The following is a 23,687-nucleotide window of genomic DNA, read 5'->3' as shown; positions in this document are numbered from 1 at the left end:
ATGGAACAGCAATTTATGCATTGGTATTTTCGATAGCCTTTATTCAGGAACATTTGTATTTGGTAAGATGGTAGTCCTGTGCATGCATAATGCAGTGTTCGTTGACATTTATGACATTCTAATCTCATTTTGTCGTCATCTTTTATGCAATTTTGTTCTGTACATCGATTTGCAACATTTTCGATTTCATCTCTTGTTGAAATTCTGCTAGGCGATACCGTTTTTTGTTGAAATTTGGTCGTTTTTTTCATGTTTTTGTATTTTATTAAAAATTCTCCATTTTAAAAAAAGTAGTAGTTTAGTAGTTTTAGGGAACCCATTTTATAAATTATAATGAATTTTCAATGAATTAGTTAAAGTTTCGGGGCCTTTTAGATAATTTTTTTCATACTGTAGGCTGTAGCTAATTTTTATTTACAATCATTTTGGTTCGGATTTTTTCAGACTTTTTTTCCTTTTTCGTGTTACACCTGTTTTTTTATTGTAATTTTTATACACGTAATTCTTTTTGAATAATTTCCATATCATTTTTAATATACGTAATTCTATTGACTAATTCTTTTAATTTTGACCTGAACTAATTAATTATTAGACTCGTCAGCGAATCCTAATTTTAATGATTAGTTCCTATATTAAATCTTCTTAATTAATAAAACACAACTTTAGTAAAACCATATGGCACCAAATAAAAACTTTCACAACATTTCGAATTTTGATTTAGTCGGTTTAGTGCGAATGTCATTTTTTAATAACAAAATATTCTTTTTTAATTTTCAGCTAGAAATTAGAAATAACAATAACAAAATATATAAAATGAAATTGCAATCACTTTTATTGGTATTGTGTATCGTGGTATGTGGATCAGATGGTCTTAACGTCAAAACCAAGAATGACTTTACAGCTACACCGCCCAGTGAGTAATGCTTTCCTCAAAGCTAGCTTTTCAAAAAATTATACTCGACATCTCAGCAAGTAAGTTTGCGTCCGCAGTCTAGAGCGACCCGAAGGCTCCCTTTTCTCTAGTTGTCTACCCGAAGGAAGGGGAGGGCGCCACTCCGTTCTCTGGATTTTTTTTATTCAACATCTCAAAACGCTTTCAAATCTCAGTAACTGATTAGAATCGAGGTTTCATTGGTCGTTAACTTTCCTGTTGACCTTTAGAGTGTGTGGTTTTTTAAATGGCGCGAGGCTTACCGCCACTTCAAAACATACCGGGTGACCCACGAAAAAGTTCGGACCTTTCTCGGCGTCTTGAGACCGAACAAATGTCACAAAGTGCTCGGAGTTTTGGTATTTAAAAAGTAGATATCCTAACTTAAAATTTGAGCTATCACTTTTTAAATTTGACCGACTAGTTCTCTACTTATGACCTTTTAAACTCAAAATTCACTTTTCGGAAAGTGTAAAAAATACGTAAAAAAGAGGTATCAAATTAATGCAATCAATTAGAAAATCTCTTATAAATTGACTTATTTAACGAGTTTTATGACATTAATAATTATTAAAAACACCTTTGAAAGTAGTTTTTGTTTAAAACAAGACTAGTTTTTGTTTAAAACAAGACTAGTTTTTATCAAAATTGGCACTTTCAAGGAATTTTCTCAAAAACTGTATATCAAAGACGTCTAAAAATACCTAATTTGATACCCCTTTTTTAACTGTTTTTTACACTTTCCGAAAAGTGAATTTTGAGTTTAAAAGCTCATAACTAGGGAACTTGTGCGTCAAATTTAAAAAGTAATGGCTAGGATTTTAAGTTAGGATATCTACTTTCTAAATGATAAAACTCCAAGCACTTTGGGACATTTGTTCGGCTTCAAGACGCCGAGAAACGTCCGAACTTTTTCGTGGGTCACCCGGTATATGCCACAATAATCATTTTATTCGCAGAATAGTTAAAAAATGTCTTATTAATTTACAGTGGGGTGGCTTCAATGGGAAAGATATCGTTGTATTCTGGACTGTGAAACCTACCCTGAGGATTGCATAAGGTGAGAATTTTATCGCAATCATCCTGTAAAATATTTCCGTGACCTTCTCTAGCCACTGGAAACTAGGTCAAAAATCCTCCCCGATAAGAACTCTGGAATTTTATCCTCATTTGAAAACTATTCTAAACTCTTATACACACTGGGGAAAGGATTATTATACTACATACGCCAATTTGTGGACCGCAATCACGATTGAAGATATGGGTGCTCCCAAATGTTCAAAAGAGTGCGATGTTAACCACGACGACCTATCGTGGTCACTTGACGTTGTCGTGGTTAAGAAAAAGTCTTTCAAGTTACAACGTCCAAGACATCTTAAGCTACATCTTTTGATTGAATAAAATATTTGTTAAGGTTTCTTGCAGGTTTTTATCGAAGTATAAAAAACATCAATCGGATTTTCAAGTATGCGAGGGAACCTATTGCCCCAACCTAAAAGTAACACAGTTGGTGCATGCTTTAACATTCTTAATCTCATTTCATACCCCTAGAGATTCGTTGTTTATGCGTCAAGGGAAACGTTTACATGATGACGGTTATGCTGCAGCCGGATATGTCCATGTCAACATCGATGTGAGAAAGATTTTCGTCTATTTACAAAGTCATGATTTCAAAATGGGTCCCATAAAATCAATTTCAGCTTCTGATATTAAAAAAAATTCCCTGTTGCCTAACCGAATCCCTCAATTTTAGACCTCAAGCCGGGATGCTTGGTTTTTGAAGCGTGGAAATATGATGTTGATGTGTATGTGTTGGTACAAAGTAACAAAAATACAAATCTGAATAAAACTTCTTTCAGAATTTTGTTATACTTCAGTCTTAATGTTTCCATCTACGACTCTTAACTTTCTGTGATTTTAAGTTCGATTTAACGTTTTATGGTCAGTTCGGAAGTCAAAGGAGGCTTCAGCATGAAAAGAGTCAAACCTCTCTAATTCGAACCTTTTTGTAACGAACTAAAACGTTGGTCCCCACAGCTTCAAAGTCGTATAGGTCTCTCTGTAACTCGAATCTTTCTCTTATTCGAGGAGAGTTCTTAGTACCTTTAAGATCAAACAAAAGACAGTCAACTGTAGGTCAACATCCTGATTTCGTAGGAATAGCGGAAGAAACATTCTTTCCACCTCAAAGCAAATCAACTTTGTAAACCACGATTTCTTTCAATTTTAGGATTGTTGGTCAGAAATGGAGCGTGATGCAAACGGTACACTTATTGCTGACAAAAAACGTTTCCCGAATGGACTCAAATCTTTGGCTGATTACGTAAGCTAAATTGGATTTTTCTCTGGGGCTACTTAGTCAATATATTGACGAACAATATTCAACATTAAGGTTTGCGGATCGTAATGTATGAAGTAAACAACAGGTACTCTATATTCTGTCTGTAAACATTCTCCTTATATTGTTCGAATACTGCAGATTGGTCTGACAATATACTGCGGACACCTTTTCAATATATTGCTGGTACTCGGCATTTTATATTGTGTATGTAGCGCTTAAGGTCGAATGACATCAAATTGCTGAACTTTAGCATTATGCGATTGATTAATAAATGCTATATTGTATGGTTAGCTAACAGTATATATATAGTCTAGAAGTATAAAACCTTCAACTACTCAAAATGGAAACAATAAATACAAAAACCCACAAAACAAAAAGACAATACAAATACAACAAAAATCTAGAATGAACATTCACAGAAAATCAATCAGGTTGGAGTAGAAAAGGAAAATTATGATGACATAGAAATCCGTCAATGTAAAACTAGTGATCTAAAATGACTTTAAGGAAGAAAGTAACTCAATATGAGTTAAGATGGAAAGAAGTAACTCAATATGAGTCAAAAAATATTTCAAGAAAACACATTATCTGTTCCTCAGTTTTCGACCTACACAGGATTTCGGCCATTTGTGAAAATATCCTCCTATATGATGGAAATAGGGTTGTGTAGGTAGGCCAAGCAGTGTTAATTAGACACCACCACAGATAAAAGATAGTAAAAAGATGTGTTTATTGAAAGTATAAAACGCGCGCAATAATATAAAATAAACTAAAACGTAACACGGAACCAGCCGAAGAAACTAAAATTACAATGAGAAAAGAAGTATACTTTCTACTAGACAAAGTTGCCACACCTTTGACACGTTTCTGCCACAACGTTGAAGAAAGCATACTAGAAGAGAAGGAACTGGGATTGGATTGCCACTATCCAACCCTGTGGCTCTCACACACATTTTACAGTTCAAAGAATAAGATGGAAAGAGTGGGGAAAGAATGAGAATTTAAAAAATCGGACTATAACCCGGTTCGAAGCCCCGTACACCGTGACCGCTCACCGCAAGAGCTGGCGAAATCTTGAAATCTTATATATTTTTTTTCACAGATGCACAATTTGGGATTAAAGCTCGGTATATACACAGGTATGATAAACACCTCTGTATCTTATTCATTCATCTAATTGTTCCATTCCTTTTTCCTCTTTTCTTTTAAAATTCTTCCATTCTACAAAGAATTTGTTTTTAACTCAACCGAGGTATCAAAAATTTAATGTTACTCTCTAAAAATTCTAATATCATTGAAAATCGATTTTTATTTTAAACAGTATCTCAGCTGACACACAAACGTCGTTTCAACGTTCATCTAATGTTCACAACGTCCATTTAACGTTAGATGAACGTTGAAACGACGTTTGTGTCTGCTGGGATAGTTGTTAAGATGTTTTTTTTCGCCTCTGTTTTACATTTGGGTTGTTATTTCTCGCCAAGATTTCTTACAAAACTTTGGTTTCGTATTCTTTCTAGACATGGGAACGAAAACATGTGCAGGTTATCCAGCCGCCATTTTTCATATGCAGAAAGATACACAGGTAATTACATGTTTTCTTATAAGCATACACAAATTTAAAAGCAGGCTCGGAGCTTAGGTCGAAGTCTTGAAAATGCTTATAAGGATGCTTATATCCCAAGTAAGATTTTAGAGAAATTCCGAAATTCCGTTCAATCCCAGCCAAAATCAGGAAACTACATTTTTCGTTGGCTCAAGGTTATACTTATCACATGCTTGATTTTTTAAGTCAGATTTGCAAATAAAGAGGAAGACATGTATCAAACTTATCGTTTATTTAAAAACGTGAATATGTAGAGATCAACACATAATCTTTCTTTCAAGAAGCTTTCTGTGCCTCTGAAGCATTTCTACGATGAAACAATTCTGAACATTTGAAATTATGAGAGTCTTTTCAACTTCAGATAAGGGTTCAGTTTCATTTGTCCATATCGGGACTCTAAATGCAATAAATTGAATAAAGCAAACTGATCTTTTCATTTAAAGGTTTTATTTTTACATAAGTGTTTCCGTTTTATATCAGACACATATTTCATATCAGGACAGTGTCTTGCTATTGTTATATTATGCTGATATTTAAGCAAAAATGTTTTTCTTCTCTTCTTTCTGACCAATCTTGCTCCACATCCGTGTCAATCCAATGTGTAAAAGCTTGTAAATTAAAATTGATGAGTAAGCAAACGATATCACTCTTATTAAAAACGAAATCTGTAAATTGTTTCATTTTTCTTCGTAGACGTTTGCAGACTGGGGAATAGACATGATCAAATTAGATGGTTGTAACTCGTGCACAGACCTCTTCAAAGCTGGACATGAAGCGTTCAAATTCTACATCAATCAGACGGGCCGTGAAATGCTTTACTCGTGCGAATGGCCTTCATACTTGCCCGAAAGTAAACCAAAAGTATTCATGTTTTATACGTCTGTTTATTTTTTATTTTTGATTTTTCACTGCCTTATCGTGGAAAACTTCTTTAAAAAAAGTTCGGGGAAAAGTGACGAATATTTTCCCCGACGAAAATTTCCCCGGCCTTAATGCGTTTACCAACTACCAGCAAGTGACGAATTTTTCCCCGACGAAAATTTTCCCCGATAAGGTATAAGATTTCGAGCTTCCAAAAATTGACCTCCACAACAGCCGTTAGATGAAACTTTAAGTACACTCGTTTTTTTACAAGCATACTGGAAAATCGAGTCCAAGCTCAATATGCTTAGCAAAATCTAATTTTCAGCCTTAATTAATGCTTATTTATATGCTTAGATTTCGATTTGTTGATTTTCTTTGGGTTCAAGAAAATTTTGTATATTCAAGTCGGATCATTGATTCGGCTCAAAGAATTAAAGTTTTCTTTGAAATTTGGCGCCGCAGGTGAAAATCTTTGATCCAAGAAAGCTCAAACAGCTTTAAAAGCAACCCTAAAAAGGTCAGCTTTCTAAAAAAGCTGCACAATTTTTTTGCATTTCAGCTTAGAGGTCTGTTTAGCATTATACTTATTTTTTGCCGAATCTGAGCCTAAGTATGCTTATAAACGTTATGCTTATAACAAAATAAGAGTGCATCTAAAATCGAGTTTACTGTAGAGAGTCTTATCTATTTTCTTTGATAATTTGTAGCCTTACGAAGACATTGCAAAGGTGTGCAATACTTGGAGAAACGGTGCTGATGTTCAGGTATCTAAAATTTATTTTACTTTCTTTCTTCTTTAAATAAGGATAATCTCACTGGTCCAAGTTTGTTTTGGCATATAATCTTTCCAGTCTGAAATCTGTTTGCTACGGAAACGAAAACCAGTTATTCCTTAACCTAACCTTGCGAAAGCGAGTAGGGCTCCTCTGGATTCTAAGATCAGAGTGTTAATCGTACATGTTGGTAGTATTACCTCAATTTGACTAGTTTTGGGTATTTCATTTGGCAAACACAGAAGACCAAATAACCGAATATGAAAGAAGCTTTAGCGTTTTTTAAAGTTTTTTGGGTTAATTTTTAGAAAATAATTTATATAAAAAGTGGTAGAAAGTAATATAAAAATATCCAGGGTGAAAAATTATTTACAAATGTATACATATAACTTGGGAGATGACGTCGCTACCAGAGCGAATCATCGTTGGTGACAATACTGCAGACCTTGACGAGAAGAAACCATATTCCAATACAAAAGGTGACGAGTGAAGTGTCGTATGCGCCCCATGGTCTTTCGTTATCATGTTGGTCGAAAAGAGCGTCAGACGTTGTCACGATGTTTTTAGATGCTTTAGATTGACCTTTTCGGCGAACAGTACTATAAAATCAGTGGTAATGATGTTTAAAAGAAAGAAGTTTTTAGCAATCGACTTGTTGTAAAATAATTAAATTGGCAAAGGCTATTACTATTAATTAAAGATGTGTAGAAGCAGAGAGAAAACAAGTAAACTCGAGTAATCCAAGTTCCTACCTATTGTATTGATTAGCTTAGATACCTTTTTTGAAGTTTATTGATTTTCTGGATCTTGCCAATGTCAAGATCTGATTTCTTTGGTCGATCTAGGTTCAGATTGTTACCCTTTGCTTCTTGTGGCTTTGGAAGCTCTTTATCAGATTGTACATCAACAGTATTTGCTTCGATGTCGTTGGAAGCAGCTTTTTTAGATTTTCTCTTGCGTTTCCTTTGCTTTTGCTTGTCTATTGCCTCGCTATCTTGGATACTTTGCATTTGAGCAATTTTATCTTCACAATCTTTCTTGATCGTTTGCAAGTGTTCTTTGGTTGCCTCGAGCTTTTTGTTAGTCTCAATTTTCTTCATGTTATTCGTGTGAGCCTGAAAAGAAGTATTTGAAATAGAATTTTAATAACGGTGGTATAGTCGACACCTTCATAGCCCTTTCCGAAGACCTTTACAGCTTCCCCTTATGAAATGTTCAACAAAAATACTCGTGACCTAAAAATATTACCAATGATTATTTGCTCAACAAATATTTTCTCAGGGACTTGTACAACCTAGCTATTCAGTTCCTAAATATCTTTATTGGTACTGATCGATGGTAATTTATTGAAATAAAAAGCTGATCTTACCTCGTCCCTGTAAGCATTACGCTCACGGATCAAAGATTCGATCCTCTTCTTTTCACGTTTCAAATCGTTTTGCATTTTCTCCATCGAGACCTTTTGTTTTTCGATAGTAGCTTTGTTAGCATTTACTTTCTTCTTGTGTGCAGAAATATCTTCCAAACGAGCACGAATTTCGACTTCGCGTTGGTTAAGTCTTTTTTCCAAACGGAGAACACTTTTCGATGCAGTCTCTAGTTTCTTTTCACAGATCGCTTTTTCTTTTTGTAAGAAAGCAATCGTCAATTCAGATTCTTCCAGGTTGCCATCTTTTGCAGCAATCGCCTCTTGATGCATAGAATCTATCTGGTTGGCTTCTTTTTCTAACTGTTCAAGCTGTTCCGTAGCTTCAACAATCTCGTCCTTGTGAGCGTTTTTCAGACTGAGCAAAGCCTCATTCTGTTTGGCTATCTCTGATGCATGCATTAATTCAGAGTCAACTTGTGCTAATCTCAATCCTTCGTTCTGTGTTTTTAGCAATCCCATATTTTGTTCCTTGATGTTGATTTGCTCTTTGAAGCTGTCGCACATCTTAACCAACTCGCTCTCTTTTTGCGTCAGTTCTTCAATACGTTTTTTACGCTCTTCTTCATTATCCTTCATCAATTTCTCATTAATCGCCTTTAGATCATTCAGCTCCTGTTTTTGTTTGTTAAGCGCTTCTTGGCCCTGGACGACCTTATCTTTAGCTTCCTTGATCTCTTTGGTAGCCTTAAACAATTTCTTCTTGATGACAGCTTTCTTGTCATTCAATTCTGTGATTTGAGAAACCTGGGCATTGACTAGCTCAGTTTGTTGCTGTACGGAGTGCTGCGTATCAAGCAGTAATTTTTCTTCAGCTTCCAAGCTTTTACGAAGCTCTCGGATCGTTTCTTGGTCAAGCTCCGATTTCTCTTTTTCAATAGAAATCATTCTTTCTAAATCTTTGGCTCCTTGGTCTTTTACGGTATTCAGCTCCTGCTCGAAATGTTTTTTTATTTCACAGATTTGAGCATCTTTTTCACAAATTTCTGTCTCCTTTTTGGCTATAAGGACTTGGTTATGTTCTTTTTCTTCGTTCAACAACGTGTCAAAGTGTTGTCTCAACTGAGAGGTAGTATCGGCAACACATTCTTTGATATCTATGCTCATATCTTCAACCTCATCACGGGCCATTATCAATTTGTTATTTAAATTTTCGATCGTGTTACGCAAAGCATTCGCCTCTTCACGATGCGCCTGATCGGATTCTTCCTTAATCGAAGATAATCGCCGAATCTCAGTCTCAGCTGCTGTGTTTCTACCGACAATGTTGTCGTATTCACCTTTCATTTTACTGTAATCACCTTTAACTGTAAAAAGTTCTTCCAAAAAAGCTGTACAATTTGTTTGAGAAGTATCTTCGCTTCTCTTTATTTTTGTACTGGCTTCACCATCTCTTGAAGGAGTGTTTTTGCTCTCTTCTCCTCCTACATATACACCTTCGTGTGTCTTTTCCTCATTCTGGACTTTGACGACATTTTGATAAGTTTTCATCGCAATGCCGAATTCCAGTGGGCCAACGCTCAACTCCTTCATAATCTAAAAACAATGTGAAAGACATTTGAAGTCTAAATTTGTGGATATGAATGAACCAGTAGGTAAAAGGATTGAACTCAAAATTTACTAAAGCTGAGGCCACGCCCTTCTTGTTTGTGTCAGGGGTAACAAGATACATCAATCTTAGCAAGAAGTACTTTGAAAGTTACATTCAAGCCGATAATCAGTCTTTATAAAAAGGGTATATTGCAAAGCATACATGTCCGGAACTTAACGGTGGTTTCACAAGAAGAACTGTTGACTCTCTTTTTAAAGCCGAAAAGTTATGCCAAACTTACTGCGCCCTAGGTAACTGGAAAATTCTTTTGAGTCGGGGATGGGTTGCTGGCAGGTGACTGTTGAGTAGGGCAGTCGGAATCACTACATAGAAATGGCAACTATTGCCTTAACGGGAAATATTTCCCGAACGGGAAGGAAGGTGAAAAACTTCCCGAAATGGATAGTTTCCGAATCAGGAACTTAACCAGTTTCCCGATCGGGAATGTGACCTCTGCGCACTCCGGAAATGGTCGTGGAAGGTAAATAACTGATGCCTATTTTAAAAGAGGGTAAATAAATACCTTTCACCGGGTAGTTAAGAAATCCATCGGGTAATCGCTTCTTAATTCTATCCCCATTCCCAATTAAAAACTTCCCTATTTCAAAACTTCTTCTCGATCGGGAAACAAAAATCTGCTTTGTTTACAAAAATTCAACTTCCCGTTCGGGAACAATGAAAAGTTCTTGACCAAAACGGGAAACAGAAAAGTGATGAAATTTTTAATCTGTAAACAGTTTCCTTTTTGGGTTATTTCCACCTTCCTGTTCGGGAAATATTTCCCGTTAAGGCAATAGTTGCCATTTCTATGTAGTGATTCCGACTGTAGGGGTGGAAGATATAATATGTAACCAGAGCTTTTAGATTTGAAGAATAAAGCTAGACATAGCCGTCACCCGGCGTCGCACCCGTCGATCGAACGGGTTAAGCTGAACATATCATAAGTCCTTTGGACGGTGGGGAGGGTAATAGGATATGATGCCCAAAGAACAAAATTTCCGAGTTGAAAATTGTAATCATAGACTATTATGAACAAACCTTTCTTTGTAGAAATTCTTTATCATCGGTAACGATGCATGGCTGTTTGTTTCGGCCACCGTAAAGTTTGTCAGGAAGAGAAACATCCTTGTAACTTATTAATATTCTTTTGATCTGACACAACTCGTCAGCTTCTGGTGTATTTCCACGGCCTGATTGAAAACTTTGAATTTGATTTCCGCCACGATAAAAGCCTTTTGGAAGTCTTGCTTTCGAAGATTTCTTAAGGTCTTCTGTCATCAATGATGTAGCGCGCCACCACATCTTTCAAAATATTTTCGTCGTTAAATATTTTTCACGTCTATCCAATTCACAATGGAATTTTTAAATGAACTTTTTATTTCGGTGCATGTTTAGAATGTCTATTTGTAAAATTATATTTGACGTCAAAAAATTAGACGTCAATTAACGTCATAACGACTGCTTTTCTTATTCGACATTCTTGATGGCGAATTGGCGGCCGCCCACGCTCATTAAGATTTCATTTTGAGTGCATATTTCGGCCATCTTTAACTTTTCCGGCTATCTTAAATATTTTCATAATTCCCCCATTTGGCAAAATATGAAAATGCTTACTAAGGTACTGAGTAAATTCATCCATCGATTAATCGATCCATCCTCTTTTTACCAAGGATTCATGGAGTAGTGTGATGAACATTATCAATTACAATGGAGATCACCAAGATGAAATGATCCCTTACATCAAACCTGGCTCTTTCCTTGATCCAGATATGGTAAACAATTTTAACTTTGACTTTAAGCGGTATTGGAATTAAGACCATGTTCAGACTTTACAGTTTCGTATTTCTCTGGAATGATTTTCCGTTACGGATACGAAGTGTTCAAACTTGTTTTGGAACTGTTTCGTTTCGTAACGATGCGGAAGGGAACCATTTCATTTCGTAAAGATACGGAACCGCAACGTCTGAACATGAAAGAGTAAGAAAATATTCGTGATTTTTTTTCTTCACAATCCTAGGTTAAGGATTAGTTGATCTCCTTGTTTTTCTACCTTTATAAGATGAGAATTTCTAAATGCTCCAAAATTCGAGTAGTGGCCACAAATAATAATGATAATTCAGTAGCTTTGACTTTAGTTTAGTTTAGTGTTTTTTCTGGATTGATATTTTCATAGTTATAAGATTGTATTATTTTAGGTATGTAAAAAAGTTCTCTTTTCAGCTTTTAATTGGTGACTACAGCTTGAGTGAAGACCAATCGAAAACACAATTTGCGATCTGGTCTATAATGGCTGCTGTGAGTCTAATTTTAATGCATTTCAGATTGATGTATTTGTAACTCCCGGTCATGTATTTGCGTTTTTTGCGTTTACACGTTTTTTTTTTTATAAAAACGTCAAAAATTTTCGAAGCCTTCAGATGTTCTTATTTTTTTGGATTTGAAGTCTAAAAATGTTCTTATTTTCAGCATTTTCTGAGAATTTTGATGTAATTTCTTAAGAAAATGCATGTTTTTAAGTCTCCAAAGCCTTAGAATGTTCTTAGAATGTTCTTAAATTTTTGGGCCTCGAAGCCTTATGTTCTTATATAGTTTGTTCTTATAAAAAACCACCCCTACGGATTCATTCCTCTTTGTTTATCACGGGAATTAACTACATGCGGTTTAAAAGAACGACAAATTATGCATGCATGTTATTAATGCAGGAATTGCAAGACGAACCTACTGCTAAACTAAACCTACCTAAAGTTAAACTCCCTTTTTTTAGCCATTGATGATATCAGCAAATTTGGAGACAATGAAAGATTGGCAAAAAGCTATTTTATTGAACGAGTAAGAAGAATTACTACATATTTCTTTCAATCATTTTTCTTATTGAGCTTGTTATGCGCAGTTTTATAATTTTTGCGCATACCAGTTTTGTAATTTCTGCGCAAATTTGTAATTTTTTTCGCGGACCTTTGTAATTTTTGCGCACCTTAAGTATCCTTAACAAAGGTCAATCACAAAGAAGACGACTCCGGAAAAAAAATAAATAAAAAATGTACTATTCTTTTTCTGAAATTGCAAAAGTGCGCAAAGGTCCAATTACAAAATGCGCAGCTCGAAATTAAAAAACTGCGCAGAAAATTTACAAAACTGCGCATAACAGGGCTGTTTCATTTAAAATCCGTACAGGGGTGGACGAACCTTTTCAAAAAAAAAAAATTTTTGAAAATGTGTGGATGCCCTCTTGAAAATGGCAAAATTTACAACAAAAAAAAGCATGGAAAATTCTTCTTCATAGCTTAAAAGTGAGAGTAGAAGTAACTAAAACAAAGTCTTTTACCGCCTGGAAGTTAAAGAATAACCTTTTACCCCCTGAAAACAAATACTTTCCTTAGACACCTTGGAAATTCTTCTTCGGATTAATACCTCCTGGAAAAGTATGGATAGAAAAAATGGGATTCCCACAATATCACCTTTCAAAGTTTGACCTTTGTAGATGTATTAGATTTAGATTCTATTTGAGTTTTAGAAGTAAGTTTACAGAAGGCTAGTGGATTCGATCATTCGTAAATCTGATCCAGCTCATCTCACCAAAAGAAATTCTGACACCCTCTGTACTTCGAAGTATTTGCGAATTCACTTTTGACTTCGATTTATCAAGAGTCAAATGTGTCCCAATGGATATGCTGTTGCTTAGGATCACACACTGTAACTGAGAAGTACAATCATGGACATCATTTGGACAAAATAGTTGAGACAAAGATGATTTCCCTGTGAAATTTTAAGCACCACGAATTATTTTTAAGCGCGTTAAACTACAGTGGGAAAATAGAGTTTTAACATGAGACTTAAGACTTAGACCTTAGGATCCGAGGATCCAAAAGCTCAAGGATGGTCCAATAAGGCTTGAAATATAGCCTAGAAAACCACCGAACTCCTCTAAAATCGAAATATTCGATGAAAGAAAGTGGAAGTGCTAAAATAAAAATTCTCGGCGCCCGAAGTTAAATTCTGAAAAACGTTAAATACACCGAAATCTCAATATATTTCGACCATGATTGTACTTTCAGCGCTCGAGTAAAAATAGGTAGATGCATGAGAATAGGTTCCTTTGAAAACTCATACTCACGCAGAATTCCTCCCCTCACACAGACCTACTTTCACATCAGTGCTGTAGAACTTGAGTAGTTTATCTCACAATTAACTATTTGTAAAATGTTGGTATCTTATTCTTCAGGGAGATCATTGCAGTAGATCAAGATTCTCTTGGCAAGATGGGAAGACGAGTTTACAAAGATAATAACCAACAAACATGGACCAAACCTTTAGCTGATGGTGGAATGGCTGTGGCTATCGTGAGCACACGTGAAGATATTCCTGTTTTTATGAGCGTCGATTTCAAACTGGTAAAATATTCTTTTTATTACGCTTCGGTTTCATGGGCATACCAGGCTCCAGGTGTGTTAGGTGGGGCACCACTCTTTTTTTCCCTGGATTGCTCTACTTAATAATGATCCTTCTCTTAATTGCTGAGCATCAAGCAGAGGGACATGATATACAGTAGCGTAGACAGGAGGGATGCAAAATTCGTGTAGGAGAGCAGATGACACTGTTACTATCTGTTCATAATATAAAAACATGATTACTGTGTCATAAAAATCTGCTCTCCTACACAAATTTTACGCCCCCTTGTCTACGCTACTGAGATATACCATTTGTACTAAGTACCAACCTTGAATACGTATTGTGAGAGTTTAAACGTTTCCATTCGACTATTATTGCTTGCTTCATTTTCATTCCAGCTGAACATTACTGGATCATGGAATGTACGTGATTTGTATGCTTTGAAAGACCTTGGCTCTTACGAAGGAAGTTTCAAAGCCATGGTCAATCCTTCTGGTGTGGTCATGGTCAAACTGACGAAAGCTTCGCGTGTCATTTATGCTGATTTTATTTAGTAAAAAAAAGAACCATTCAATGATCTGGTTTCTCTATTTAGGAATTTTTTTATTGAACAGAAAGTTTTGAGATAATTGTGTTTTTTATTCAGTTTTTTAGAGATTTTTTTTGTTTTTTATTTGAAATAGTTTTGTATATAGATTGTCTTAAATTTAGTAAATAGGATTTTTTAAGCATAACGCATGCAGTTTGTGTTCCTACATAATCCATAATTTGATTCAAAATGGCGATAAAAGAGGAAAGACGAAGCGGGTGAAAACCAGTATGTAACATTTAATATATTTTTTCGTTTTAGTAGAATATTAGGAAAACAAAAAAGAAAAACAAAAATGAAAAAACTGACATCAGTTTTGGTATTCTGTATCCTGGTTGGGTGTGGCATCAATGGTCTTAACATCAAGAACAAGAAAGATTTTCGAGCTACACCGCCAAGTACGTAAAACTTAACTTTTTGATTTGATGTAGGTACATCTATCAACCTTTTATTAACTTCGGCTTTTTAGTGTTTTGGTTATTGGTTTTGGTTACAAGTTCACTTTAAACGTTCACGACACCAAGGACTAAAATGACGTCAATTTTTGACGAAGACCCTGCAATGTTATTTTTTGTAAGAGCAACGGAACTCTAGTTTTTTTTTTTAATTATTTTCAACTGAGGATTGTTTGTAAAAACATGAAACTGCCAGTATTGAAAAAATAATTTTCATTACTTTAACTACGATAGTGTTTTGGTTATAAATTTTCAAGGAAATGACGTCAAAATTCTTTGTTTTATGAGAATGCCAATGCAACGCCTTCCTCCTGATTCTTCCTTGTAAACTCGAGCCCAGCCTCCCCACGTTTTAAAGGTTGATAATAGTATCTTCATGATATGCACCATTGCAATGTCTTCCACGGACCCAACAGCTGATTGGTTGACTGATTGACTGACGTATTGACTGATTTTACGTCACTTACAACCAATCAGAGTCCGTGATGTAATGTCAAAAGACATTGCAATGGTGCATATTATGTATTGGAAAGGAAGAGTTTTTGACTCTTTTACTCTCTCGTATTTACAGTCCTTATCAGTCCCGGTCCCGGGGGGGGGGTACTAGGGCAAGATGGGTTACGGGGATGCTCCGCTGGTCAGGGTACCTTTTCTAACCTCCACGAGTCCCAGGTAGGGTCGCAAAAACACCAAAATAGAAAAATCAGTCCCTCTTAGGGTGCTTTTTTTGGAAAATTTGGGAAAAAAGTAGACAATTTTGGAATTTCAGTCCCATTCAGGGTCACTTTTTTCGCTAATTTCGAGTCCCACGTAGGGTCCATTTTTCGAACCTCAGCGGAGCACCCCCGTCGGTCGACAAGGGTAGTACCCCCCCCCCCCCGGGGTCCCGGCCTAGTTTTTCTTTTGTTCGGTCACTACGAAATTTGTTCATCATTAAATTATTATCTTAAATTTACAGTGGGATGGCTTCAATGGGAAAGATATCGTTGTATTCTCGATTGTGAAACCTATCCTGATGATTGTATAAGGTGAGAATTCGCTTGAGTATTCTTCCTCTATCAGCCTATTCAATATTTAATCCGTAAAATCGCACTTAAAAAAACACTACTCCTGAAAATGACTAAAAACTGAAAAGAATCCAAAATTTAAAATCACTTTTTCATTAGTTCACAAGGTATTATAGTAGGGGTGATCCATTTTTACCTGTTTTGGGGGTTAGGAGTTTTACCTGTAACGTCAGTTGTTTTACCATAAAAACTTTTGCCAGGCGTAATTCGCCGTCCCCCTCTCAAAAAAGTATCAAAATCCTATTTACTTTTGAACCAATTACATGTGGTTGCCATGAAAGATGCTACAGATCCTAAGGGTTAGTCGTCGCTCACAAAAAGTTGGTTCTCTAAGAAGTTCGAGAGAACAATCCCTTGCATCTTGTTTTACTTTGTACAATAACCATTAACGAAACGTTCTCATATTTCTAGAGATTCGTTGTTTATGCGTCAAGGGAAACGTTTACATGATGATGGTTATGCAGCAGCCGGATATGTCCATGTCAACATCGATGTGAGAAAGATTTTTTCTGCGAAATATTTCTTTTACTATATCTTATTTATTGCAACCATGGGATTTATAACATAATACCCAGTGGCTTTTATGATGATTCCCCGTCGGCACCTTTTGAACTCATACAATTCACCTTGCACAATCTCACAATCTACTGATATTGGTGATTAAATTTGAGTCAAACTTTCCAACTCTCAATGATAGAGGAGCTTACCTTTCAAACTTTTTATCTAATTGGTGAAAGAAGGGGAGAATCTATAAAATACTCATTTATTTTGTTCAGCAAAGAAGATGATAACTAATTAAAAAAGGACTTTCATTCAAAATGTGCTAGAAAGTTCAAATGGAATCAACTTTGTAAACAACGATTTCTTTCTTCATTTAGGATTGTTGGTCAGAAATGGAACGTGATGGAAACGGTACACTTGTTGCTGACAAAAAACGGTTCCCGAATGGACTTAAATCTTTAGCTGATTACGTAAGCTGGCTTCAATTTAATATTTACCTCTAGATACAATGAAGTTTATCCTGACTAGTCTCTAAAAACATATTAGATGTAGTAGATGAGCTAAGGCATGGAAATATCTCTATCTGTCTGTCAGTTGCAGAAACATTGTAGCAAATGGTTGGATGTTGCCTGACAATTTGCATACTTATATTTTAATGGAAAATGTTTCTTGGGAATTCTCCTTGTTATTAAGTTATTCCCTTGGTGAAAAATGGAGTTTTTTTCCGATTTTCGAAAAACTCCTGTGTGACGTTCGACTATTTTGCTTACTATTCTGCTTTACAGAAGATTGTTCTTAATTTGTTCTCGGGTTGGGACCTAAATTGAGCCCCGGGTTTTAAAGTATATAAACTATCTTTCTCACATCATTTTAGATGCACAATTTGGGATTGAAGTTGGGTATATACACAGGTAAATGGATGAATCCGTCAATATTCACATTTTGCCGATAGTTAATGGCTTTCGAAATAATAAAACTGTGCTATATCTAAACGACACAGTAATAACTATAACAGAAGATACTATAACTTTATTAATCGCACGATGGGTTATTTTTTCTTATTTGGCACGCCCTCAAAGAGAGCAATTAATCGTTAATCACACTCTCCAATGCTGCGCCAATGTTTACAAAATTGATTTTAATGTTTTTTCTTACATTTTTTTTTTGCATCGAACGTTTTAATTGCATTCAAAATTCATTTTGTGAGAAAGAAAATCTATAAACAACAATAAAAGAAAGACATAGAGAGAAGAGAAAAATATAAAACTCTCAGTGTAATTTCTTTAATTTACTTTCCTAACTGGGAAAAATTAGTGACAGCCATTGTGCGATTAGCTCGTAACCACATAATAACTCGTACAATTCGAAAATTGCACTCGTGATTTTTTTGTTTCGAGTTTAATAACAAAAAAATCACTCGTGCAATTATATTCGAATTGCACTCGATATCATGTGATTACATATACTTATTTCATTTATAGACATGGGAACAAAAACATGTGCAGGTTACCCAGCCGCCATTTTTCATATGCAGAAAGATACACAGGTATAGACTCATAATTAATTTGTTTTTCTTGAAATTTTAATTGTTGCTAGATAGTGTACTCTATTCAAAACATTTCAATCTTCATAACTCGAACATTTCTGATCCTTGCAAATACAGAGGGGCTGTATCCGAGATATAAGAGAGTCGAAGCTTCTGATCTCCTTACATTTAGCATGACTAGCGAAACAAAAATGCGAATCTTCATTGGTCAACGTTGCACCATGCCTTATTATTGAGTTAATACATTTGCAATTCATTCGGAATAACCCGCCGTTTTTATCTTAAACTTGTGGAAACTAAAAGTGTTGATTCACCTTCGTCCTCAGTCATTCAGGATCTACAATCAGTCAGAAAAATATTGACAGGAGAGGCTTTAAAATGACTCCCCTTCCCCCTGGTATAAATGTTGGGTAGTTGGAAGTGTCTGTTGCATAACTCGTCTGTTGGGTCGCTCAAAAACATTGATATGAGGGGGAAGGGGAGTGAACTAGATTTCTACTCTACTGCCAACATATTAACTGACTGATTGTAGATGAATCAGATGCTAACTGTCCCCGTCGCAGGAAAACCAAGCTACATAAACTCGCTTTTGAAGTATAGTACGCAATATTTTCACATTTTAATTATGAAGTCTTTCTATTCAATTTTCCTTTCTATCCACCCAGACGTTTGCAGACTGGGGAATAGACATGATCAAATTAGATGGTTGTAACTCGTGCACAGACCTCTTCAAAGCTGGACATGAAGCGTTCAAATTCTACATCAATCAGACGGGCCGTGAAATTTACTATTCGTGTGAATGGCCCACATACTTGCCAGAAGATAAACCAAAGGTAAATGTTAAAGATTAACACGTTCGCTGCCAACTACGTGTAGTATGGGGGGGGGGCGTACGGCGTTTGCGATTTTCGAAATACCGAATAACTTTACTAAAATTTCCGAAATTTCGTAAAAGAATACTTGCAATTTCGATACCGATTTTTTTGGGGTATTTTTCTTCGTTTTGACTAACTTTTCATCAAATTTGATTTTTCATGTATGAATTCCTAAAAAAGGGGATAAAAAACTTTATAATGCCGAAATGCCGAAGCAAAAATTCATATATTTCCGATTCCGAAACAATTTTAGAATTCCGAAATACCGAAGGAATTTTGCCTGATTTCCGAAATTCCGAAGAAAAAGGGTCGATCTCCGCAATTCCAAAAAACCGTACGCCCCCCATACGTAGAAGGGGGCGGGAGGTCAAAATATCTGTGGTATTTTTTAAATCTATGTAAAATTCTGCGTCGTTTGGTATACAATGTACAGGCATTGGAAAATTCAGGTCACAGGAACCTTTGAAAGTCAATTTTCGAAACTATAGTTCTCTTCTGTATAAGTGTGCAACTCTTGTTTATCGACACTCTGCGTACATTTCTGGTTTGACCGATTATTCTTTCTTCATGATATGCACCATTGCAATGTCTTCCACGGAGCCAACAACAGATTGGTTGAAAGTGACGTATTGATTGATTTGATGTCACTTACAACCAATTAGCTATTAAGTCTATGATGTAATGTCAGAAGACATTGCAATGGTGCATATCATGAATTCTTTATGAATATGAATAAAAACCCTTTCGGTGCACAAGCAGAGAGTTCGCGCATTCTCAAACCGAGTCAGACCGAGGTTAAGATTTGAATAAATTTGAGTATTAGGTCTGGTACAGATAGAACCTATAAAAATTTCCAAGAGATTTTGACAAATTCTTAACATTGCCTTGTCTCGACCAAATACCGCTGTTGCTTATCAAGTTTATATTGTTATCATCAAAACAAAATTTTAACCTATGCTTATCGTATCGACTTTTTTAGCCATATGCTGACATTGCAAAAGTTTGCGACATGTGGAGGAATTACCAAGATGTACAGGTAATTAAAATTATCGATTTCAAATTCAATTGACTCTCACCTGAATCTTTTCAATGCTACAGAAAAGGTTCAAGGATGCTCTCTCGAGTGCTTCAATGTAGTGATAAGGTCTAAATAGTGTGATAAGTCGAGGTGTGAGGGAGAATCACAATCAGCGGGAGGGATGTGCTTTTTAGGAACCTGGGGAGTAAACCCACTCCTTTGGTATTTTCTTATTTTCTTAATTTCTTCCTCACAAGTGTAAACACCTAGTTAATCCTTCCAAATCATTTTAGTGATTCAAAGAAAGGGATCGATTTCATTCTGAATTATATTCCTTACATTCAAAGAAATTAAGTTACACAACATATTCACAGGCGAAATGGATCAATGGAATCAGGACCGATTGCGCCTCGACAACGGCTTCCCGTTGGTTAGACGCAAAAACATCGAAAAACTTAGACCAACAGAACGTTGTTATCGGTGGGTGGTTCTGATTACCCATGATTCATTTCGACCGTGAAATGCACCTCATTGCTCAACTACGACGCTTTTTAAAATGATAGTTCATTTTTCCCTGTTTCTCATTACCAGGATTCGTGGAGTAGTGTGATGAATATTATCAATTACAATGGAGATCACCAAGACGAAATGATCCCTTACATCAAACCTGGTGCATTCAATGATCCTGATATGGTAAAAGCATGGAGCATTCTCTTAAAACCCTTTATTAATTTAAGTAACCTCCATAGGATTGAAATCACTATTCCATCTTTACACTGTGAGAGTGTATACTTAACCAATGTTTTATTTCATTTGATGATTTTAACCTGGCACCTTTTTACCTCGGGGCTGATTTTCTCGAGTATTAAAACATTCTTAGTATTTCTATAGGAATATTCTGGCTTTCTGGTCTTGCTAAATTATGAATTATTCCGAATCTGGATACCATACTCCCTAGTGCCAGACGTGTCATAAAACTTCTAGTTACAGATTAATTTTACGTCTATTCTTTTGATAAGACCGCAAGCATTGTGAAAGACTGAAGAAAACCCTCGCATGTTGTCCCAACCCAACCCATCACAATAATGGAGCTTTTATGTTTAGGATTGAATTGTATCTTTATTTTTTCATTCCAGCTTTTAATTGGTGACTACAGCTTGAGTGAAGATCAATCGAAAACACAATTTGCAATCTGGTCCATCTTAGCAGCTGTGAGTAATGGATCGTCCTCAATAAAGTTGAAAAGTTATTTTAAACCTTCAGACTCATCAAAAGCCAACTGTTTATAGTTTGTTCTAAGAGCATTCAAACTGGATGATTTTATGTTCTTTACTCTCTTTTTTTCAGCCATTGATGATCTCAGCAAATTTGGAGACAATGAAAGATTGGCAAAAAGCTATTTTGTTGAACGAGTAAGTCACTTCCGTCTATTGATCTTCTGAGCTTTCTTCATCCAAAGGATACATTGACTGACCTCTGGCTATTATCAAAGTATCTTCTTAAGTCGTAATGGGTCATTTCTTTTTTTATCCATACTTACAGGGGGTAGGCGAACATTTTTATGGGGCAATACAAAAAAATTTCAAGGTGTCTAAAGGAGTGTTTTGTTTTACATTTTTCCAGGGGGTGAAAAGTTTTTCTAAAATTTCCAGATGGGAGACTGATTTTAGTTCGTATTTTTTCCATGAATTTATTTTGCAAATTTTGCCATTTTCCAGCGGGTTTTCCTTCTTACTACTGCTTCCGTTTTATTCCTGAGAAATTATGAATTATCTCTCTTCAGGGAGATCATTGCAGTAGATCAAGATTCTCTTGGTAAAATGGGAAGACGAGTTTACAAAAATAGCAACCAACAAACGTGGGTCAAACCTTTAGCTGACGGTGGAATGGCTGTGGCTATCATGAGCACTCGTGAAGATATTCCTGTTTTTATGAGCGTCGATTTCAAACTGGTATGAATCTCCATATTATTGAAATTAGTTATACACAATTGCCTGTATAATACAAATATTTACCCTAAAGAAAACAAGCTCAAAAATACGCTCAGCCCTTCAAACCTAGTAGTAAGTAAGTAATTCTGCGACCGCAGTCGGAGGCGACCCGAAGGCTCCTCTTTCGATAGCTATCTACCTCAATCAGTGACAAAGTAGTAAGTGCTCTAAAGTAGGTTCGAAGGGTAGAGTTATAACTCTGAGTTTTAACGCTAGACTTGAGGCTTAGGACCTTGGGATCTGAGGATCCAAAAGTTCAAAAATGGTCCAGTAGGTCTTGAAATATAGCCTAGAAACCAATAAATCCCTCCCAGATCGAAATAACCGATGAAATTATATAAGTTGAAGGCCTGAAATTGACATTCTCGCTCGAACTTCAATTTTCGATAAATGGTAAATTAGCTTAAAGTGCCAATATGTTATGGCACTGATTGCTGAAGGTAGGGGAGGGCGCCACTCTTTACCCTTGATCCTTCTCTTAATTGCTGAGCATCAAGCAAAGAGGCACCAAGTACCATTTTGGGAATCTTAGGTATGACCCGGCTGGGGGTTGAACCCACAACCTTGTGAACCGTAGCCGGATGCTCTACCACGGCACTACGGTTTTCCCTTAAACCTGGTTGACCAATTCACGTTTAAAATGGCCCAAACTGAAAGCTAAACACGTTTTTTTATAAGAACCAGTAAATTGTGGTTTAGCCTGAGATTGTTCTTAAATTTGTTAAATTGCTTTTGCTTTTTAATAAAATCTGTTTTAGGAGATATAAAATTATCTTTAGAATGGTACAAAAACATTGTTTAATTCTCTAGGGACTACAAGCTTTTATGCCATTTTGAAGTTTTGACTATGTATAATTTTTCATTCCAGCTGAACATTACCGGATCATGGAATGCACGTGATTTGTATGCTTTGAAAGATCTTGGCTCTTACGAAGGAAGTTTCAAAGCCATGGTCAACCCTTCTGGTGTAGTCATGGTCAAACTCACGAAAGCGTCGCGTGTCATTTCTGCTGATTTTGTTTAAAATGGTTGATTGAAGAATTAGTTTATTGAAGATTATTGCATTTTTAGGAGATTTTTTTGGATTTTTTTATTAGTTTTCCACACAGATTTTTATATTGAACATAGAATTTTCATATAAGATAAAGATCTTTTTACATTTAGGGTGTCAATTTTAGCTTTCAATAAATTCGAATAAACACACAAAGTCATCGAGTTGGGGAGAGGCAAAATACCTTAAGACTGTCTCGATGGACTATAAAATCGCAAAAGTTATGGAAACAATGGTTATGAAGTTAAAGAAAGAAAGTTAAAATCATTGATTTTGACTCTTGCTTCTCAGAATCGAAACAATCGAAATAATTGATCCGAATTTGTATCACTAACCAATTGTTGTTAATATGATTGTATATGATTTTGCATTCTTTTGAAGTAATATATGATATTAGTAGAAATATGTTTTATTATTATGGTAAGAATTTATGCACACATTCAGATTACTTAACACGTTATGGATTCTTTACCCTGAAATCTCGTCAGGTCCTGGAAGTCTGAGCCTTACAATGAAAAGAATGCAGCCAAATTTGAGTAGATTTAGGCGAAAAATTTACCCTTACGGGGCATTCTCTTGAGAACTTTTGACCAAGGCAAAAAATGGTCAGATTTCCAAATTTTACACCCTTTGAGCGCACTTTTTCTCACCTTTGCTCATTTCAACCCTTGCA

The 23,687-nt window shown here is 35.7% G+C and overlaps 2 protein-coding genes across 5 annotated transcripts; one reads left to right on the top strand and one right to left on the bottom strand.

The window, feature by feature from the left end:
* The first annotated feature begins 777 nt into the window (after positions 1-777).
* LOC136821019 (alpha-N-acetylgalactosaminidase-like) lies at positions 778-23,462 on the top strand. Of its 4 annotated transcripts, none has more exons than XM_067077259.1 (13): positions 778-913; positions 15,924-15,993; positions 16,444-16,525; positions 16,911-17,003; positions 17,408-17,444; positions 18,015-18,079; positions 18,745-18,912; positions 19,934-19,990; positions 20,564-20,665; positions 21,109-21,183; positions 21,320-21,384; positions 21,756-21,924; positions 22,832-23,077. In XM_067077259.1, exons 1-13 carry the CDS (start codon positions 814-816, stop codon positions 22,985-22,987), a joined length of 1,239 nt encoding a protein of 412 aa, XP_066933360.1. In that variant the 5' UTR covers positions 778-813; the 3' UTR covers positions 22,988-23,077. The 4 variants fall into 4 exon arrangements, with proteins under 4 accessions (XP_066933360.1, XP_066933359.1, XP_066933358.1 ...); XM_067077258.1 differs by lacking the exons at positions 15,924-15,993; positions 16,444-16,525; positions 16,911-17,003; ... (6 more) ...; positions 21,320-21,384; positions 21,756-21,924 and adding exons at positions 1,922-1,991; positions 2,483-2,564; positions 3,162-3,254; ... (6 more) ...; positions 12,297-12,361; positions 13,755-13,923 and having other exon boundaries at positions 782-913; positions 22,832-23,082; XM_067077257.1 differs by lacking the exons at positions 15,924-15,993; positions 16,444-16,525; positions 16,911-17,003; ... (7 more) ...; positions 21,756-21,924; positions 22,832-23,077 and adding exons at positions 1,922-1,991; positions 2,483-2,564; positions 3,162-3,254; ... (7 more) ...; positions 13,755-13,923; positions 14,320-14,653 and having other exon boundaries at positions 782-913.
* LOC136821017 (uncharacterized) lies at positions 6,825-10,879 on the bottom strand. The gene is made up of 4 exons (XM_067077253.1): positions 10,571-10,879; positions 7,885-9,477; positions 7,293-7,630; positions 6,825-7,114 (listed from the first exon to the last, which is right to left on the bottom strand). The coding sequence occupies exons 1-4, from the start codon at positions 10,832-10,834 to the stop codon at positions 6,922-6,924; spliced, it is 2,388 nt and encodes a 795-aa protein (XP_066933354.1). The 5' UTR covers positions 10,835-10,879; the 3' UTR covers positions 6,825-6,921.
* Positions 23,463-23,687: the final 225 nt, after the last annotated feature.

Source organism: Clytia hemisphaerica, unplaced genomic scaffold (genome assembly GCF_902728285.1).
Source record: "Clytia hemisphaerica strain Z4C2 unplaced genomic scaffold, Clytia hemisphaerica genome assembly, whole genome shotgun sequence".
Classification (NCBI taxonomy): domain Eukaryota; kingdom Metazoa; phylum Cnidaria; class Hydrozoa; order Leptothecata; family Clytiidae; genus Clytia; species Clytia hemisphaerica.
This window is presented reverse-complemented; position numbering and strand designations above follow the sequence as displayed.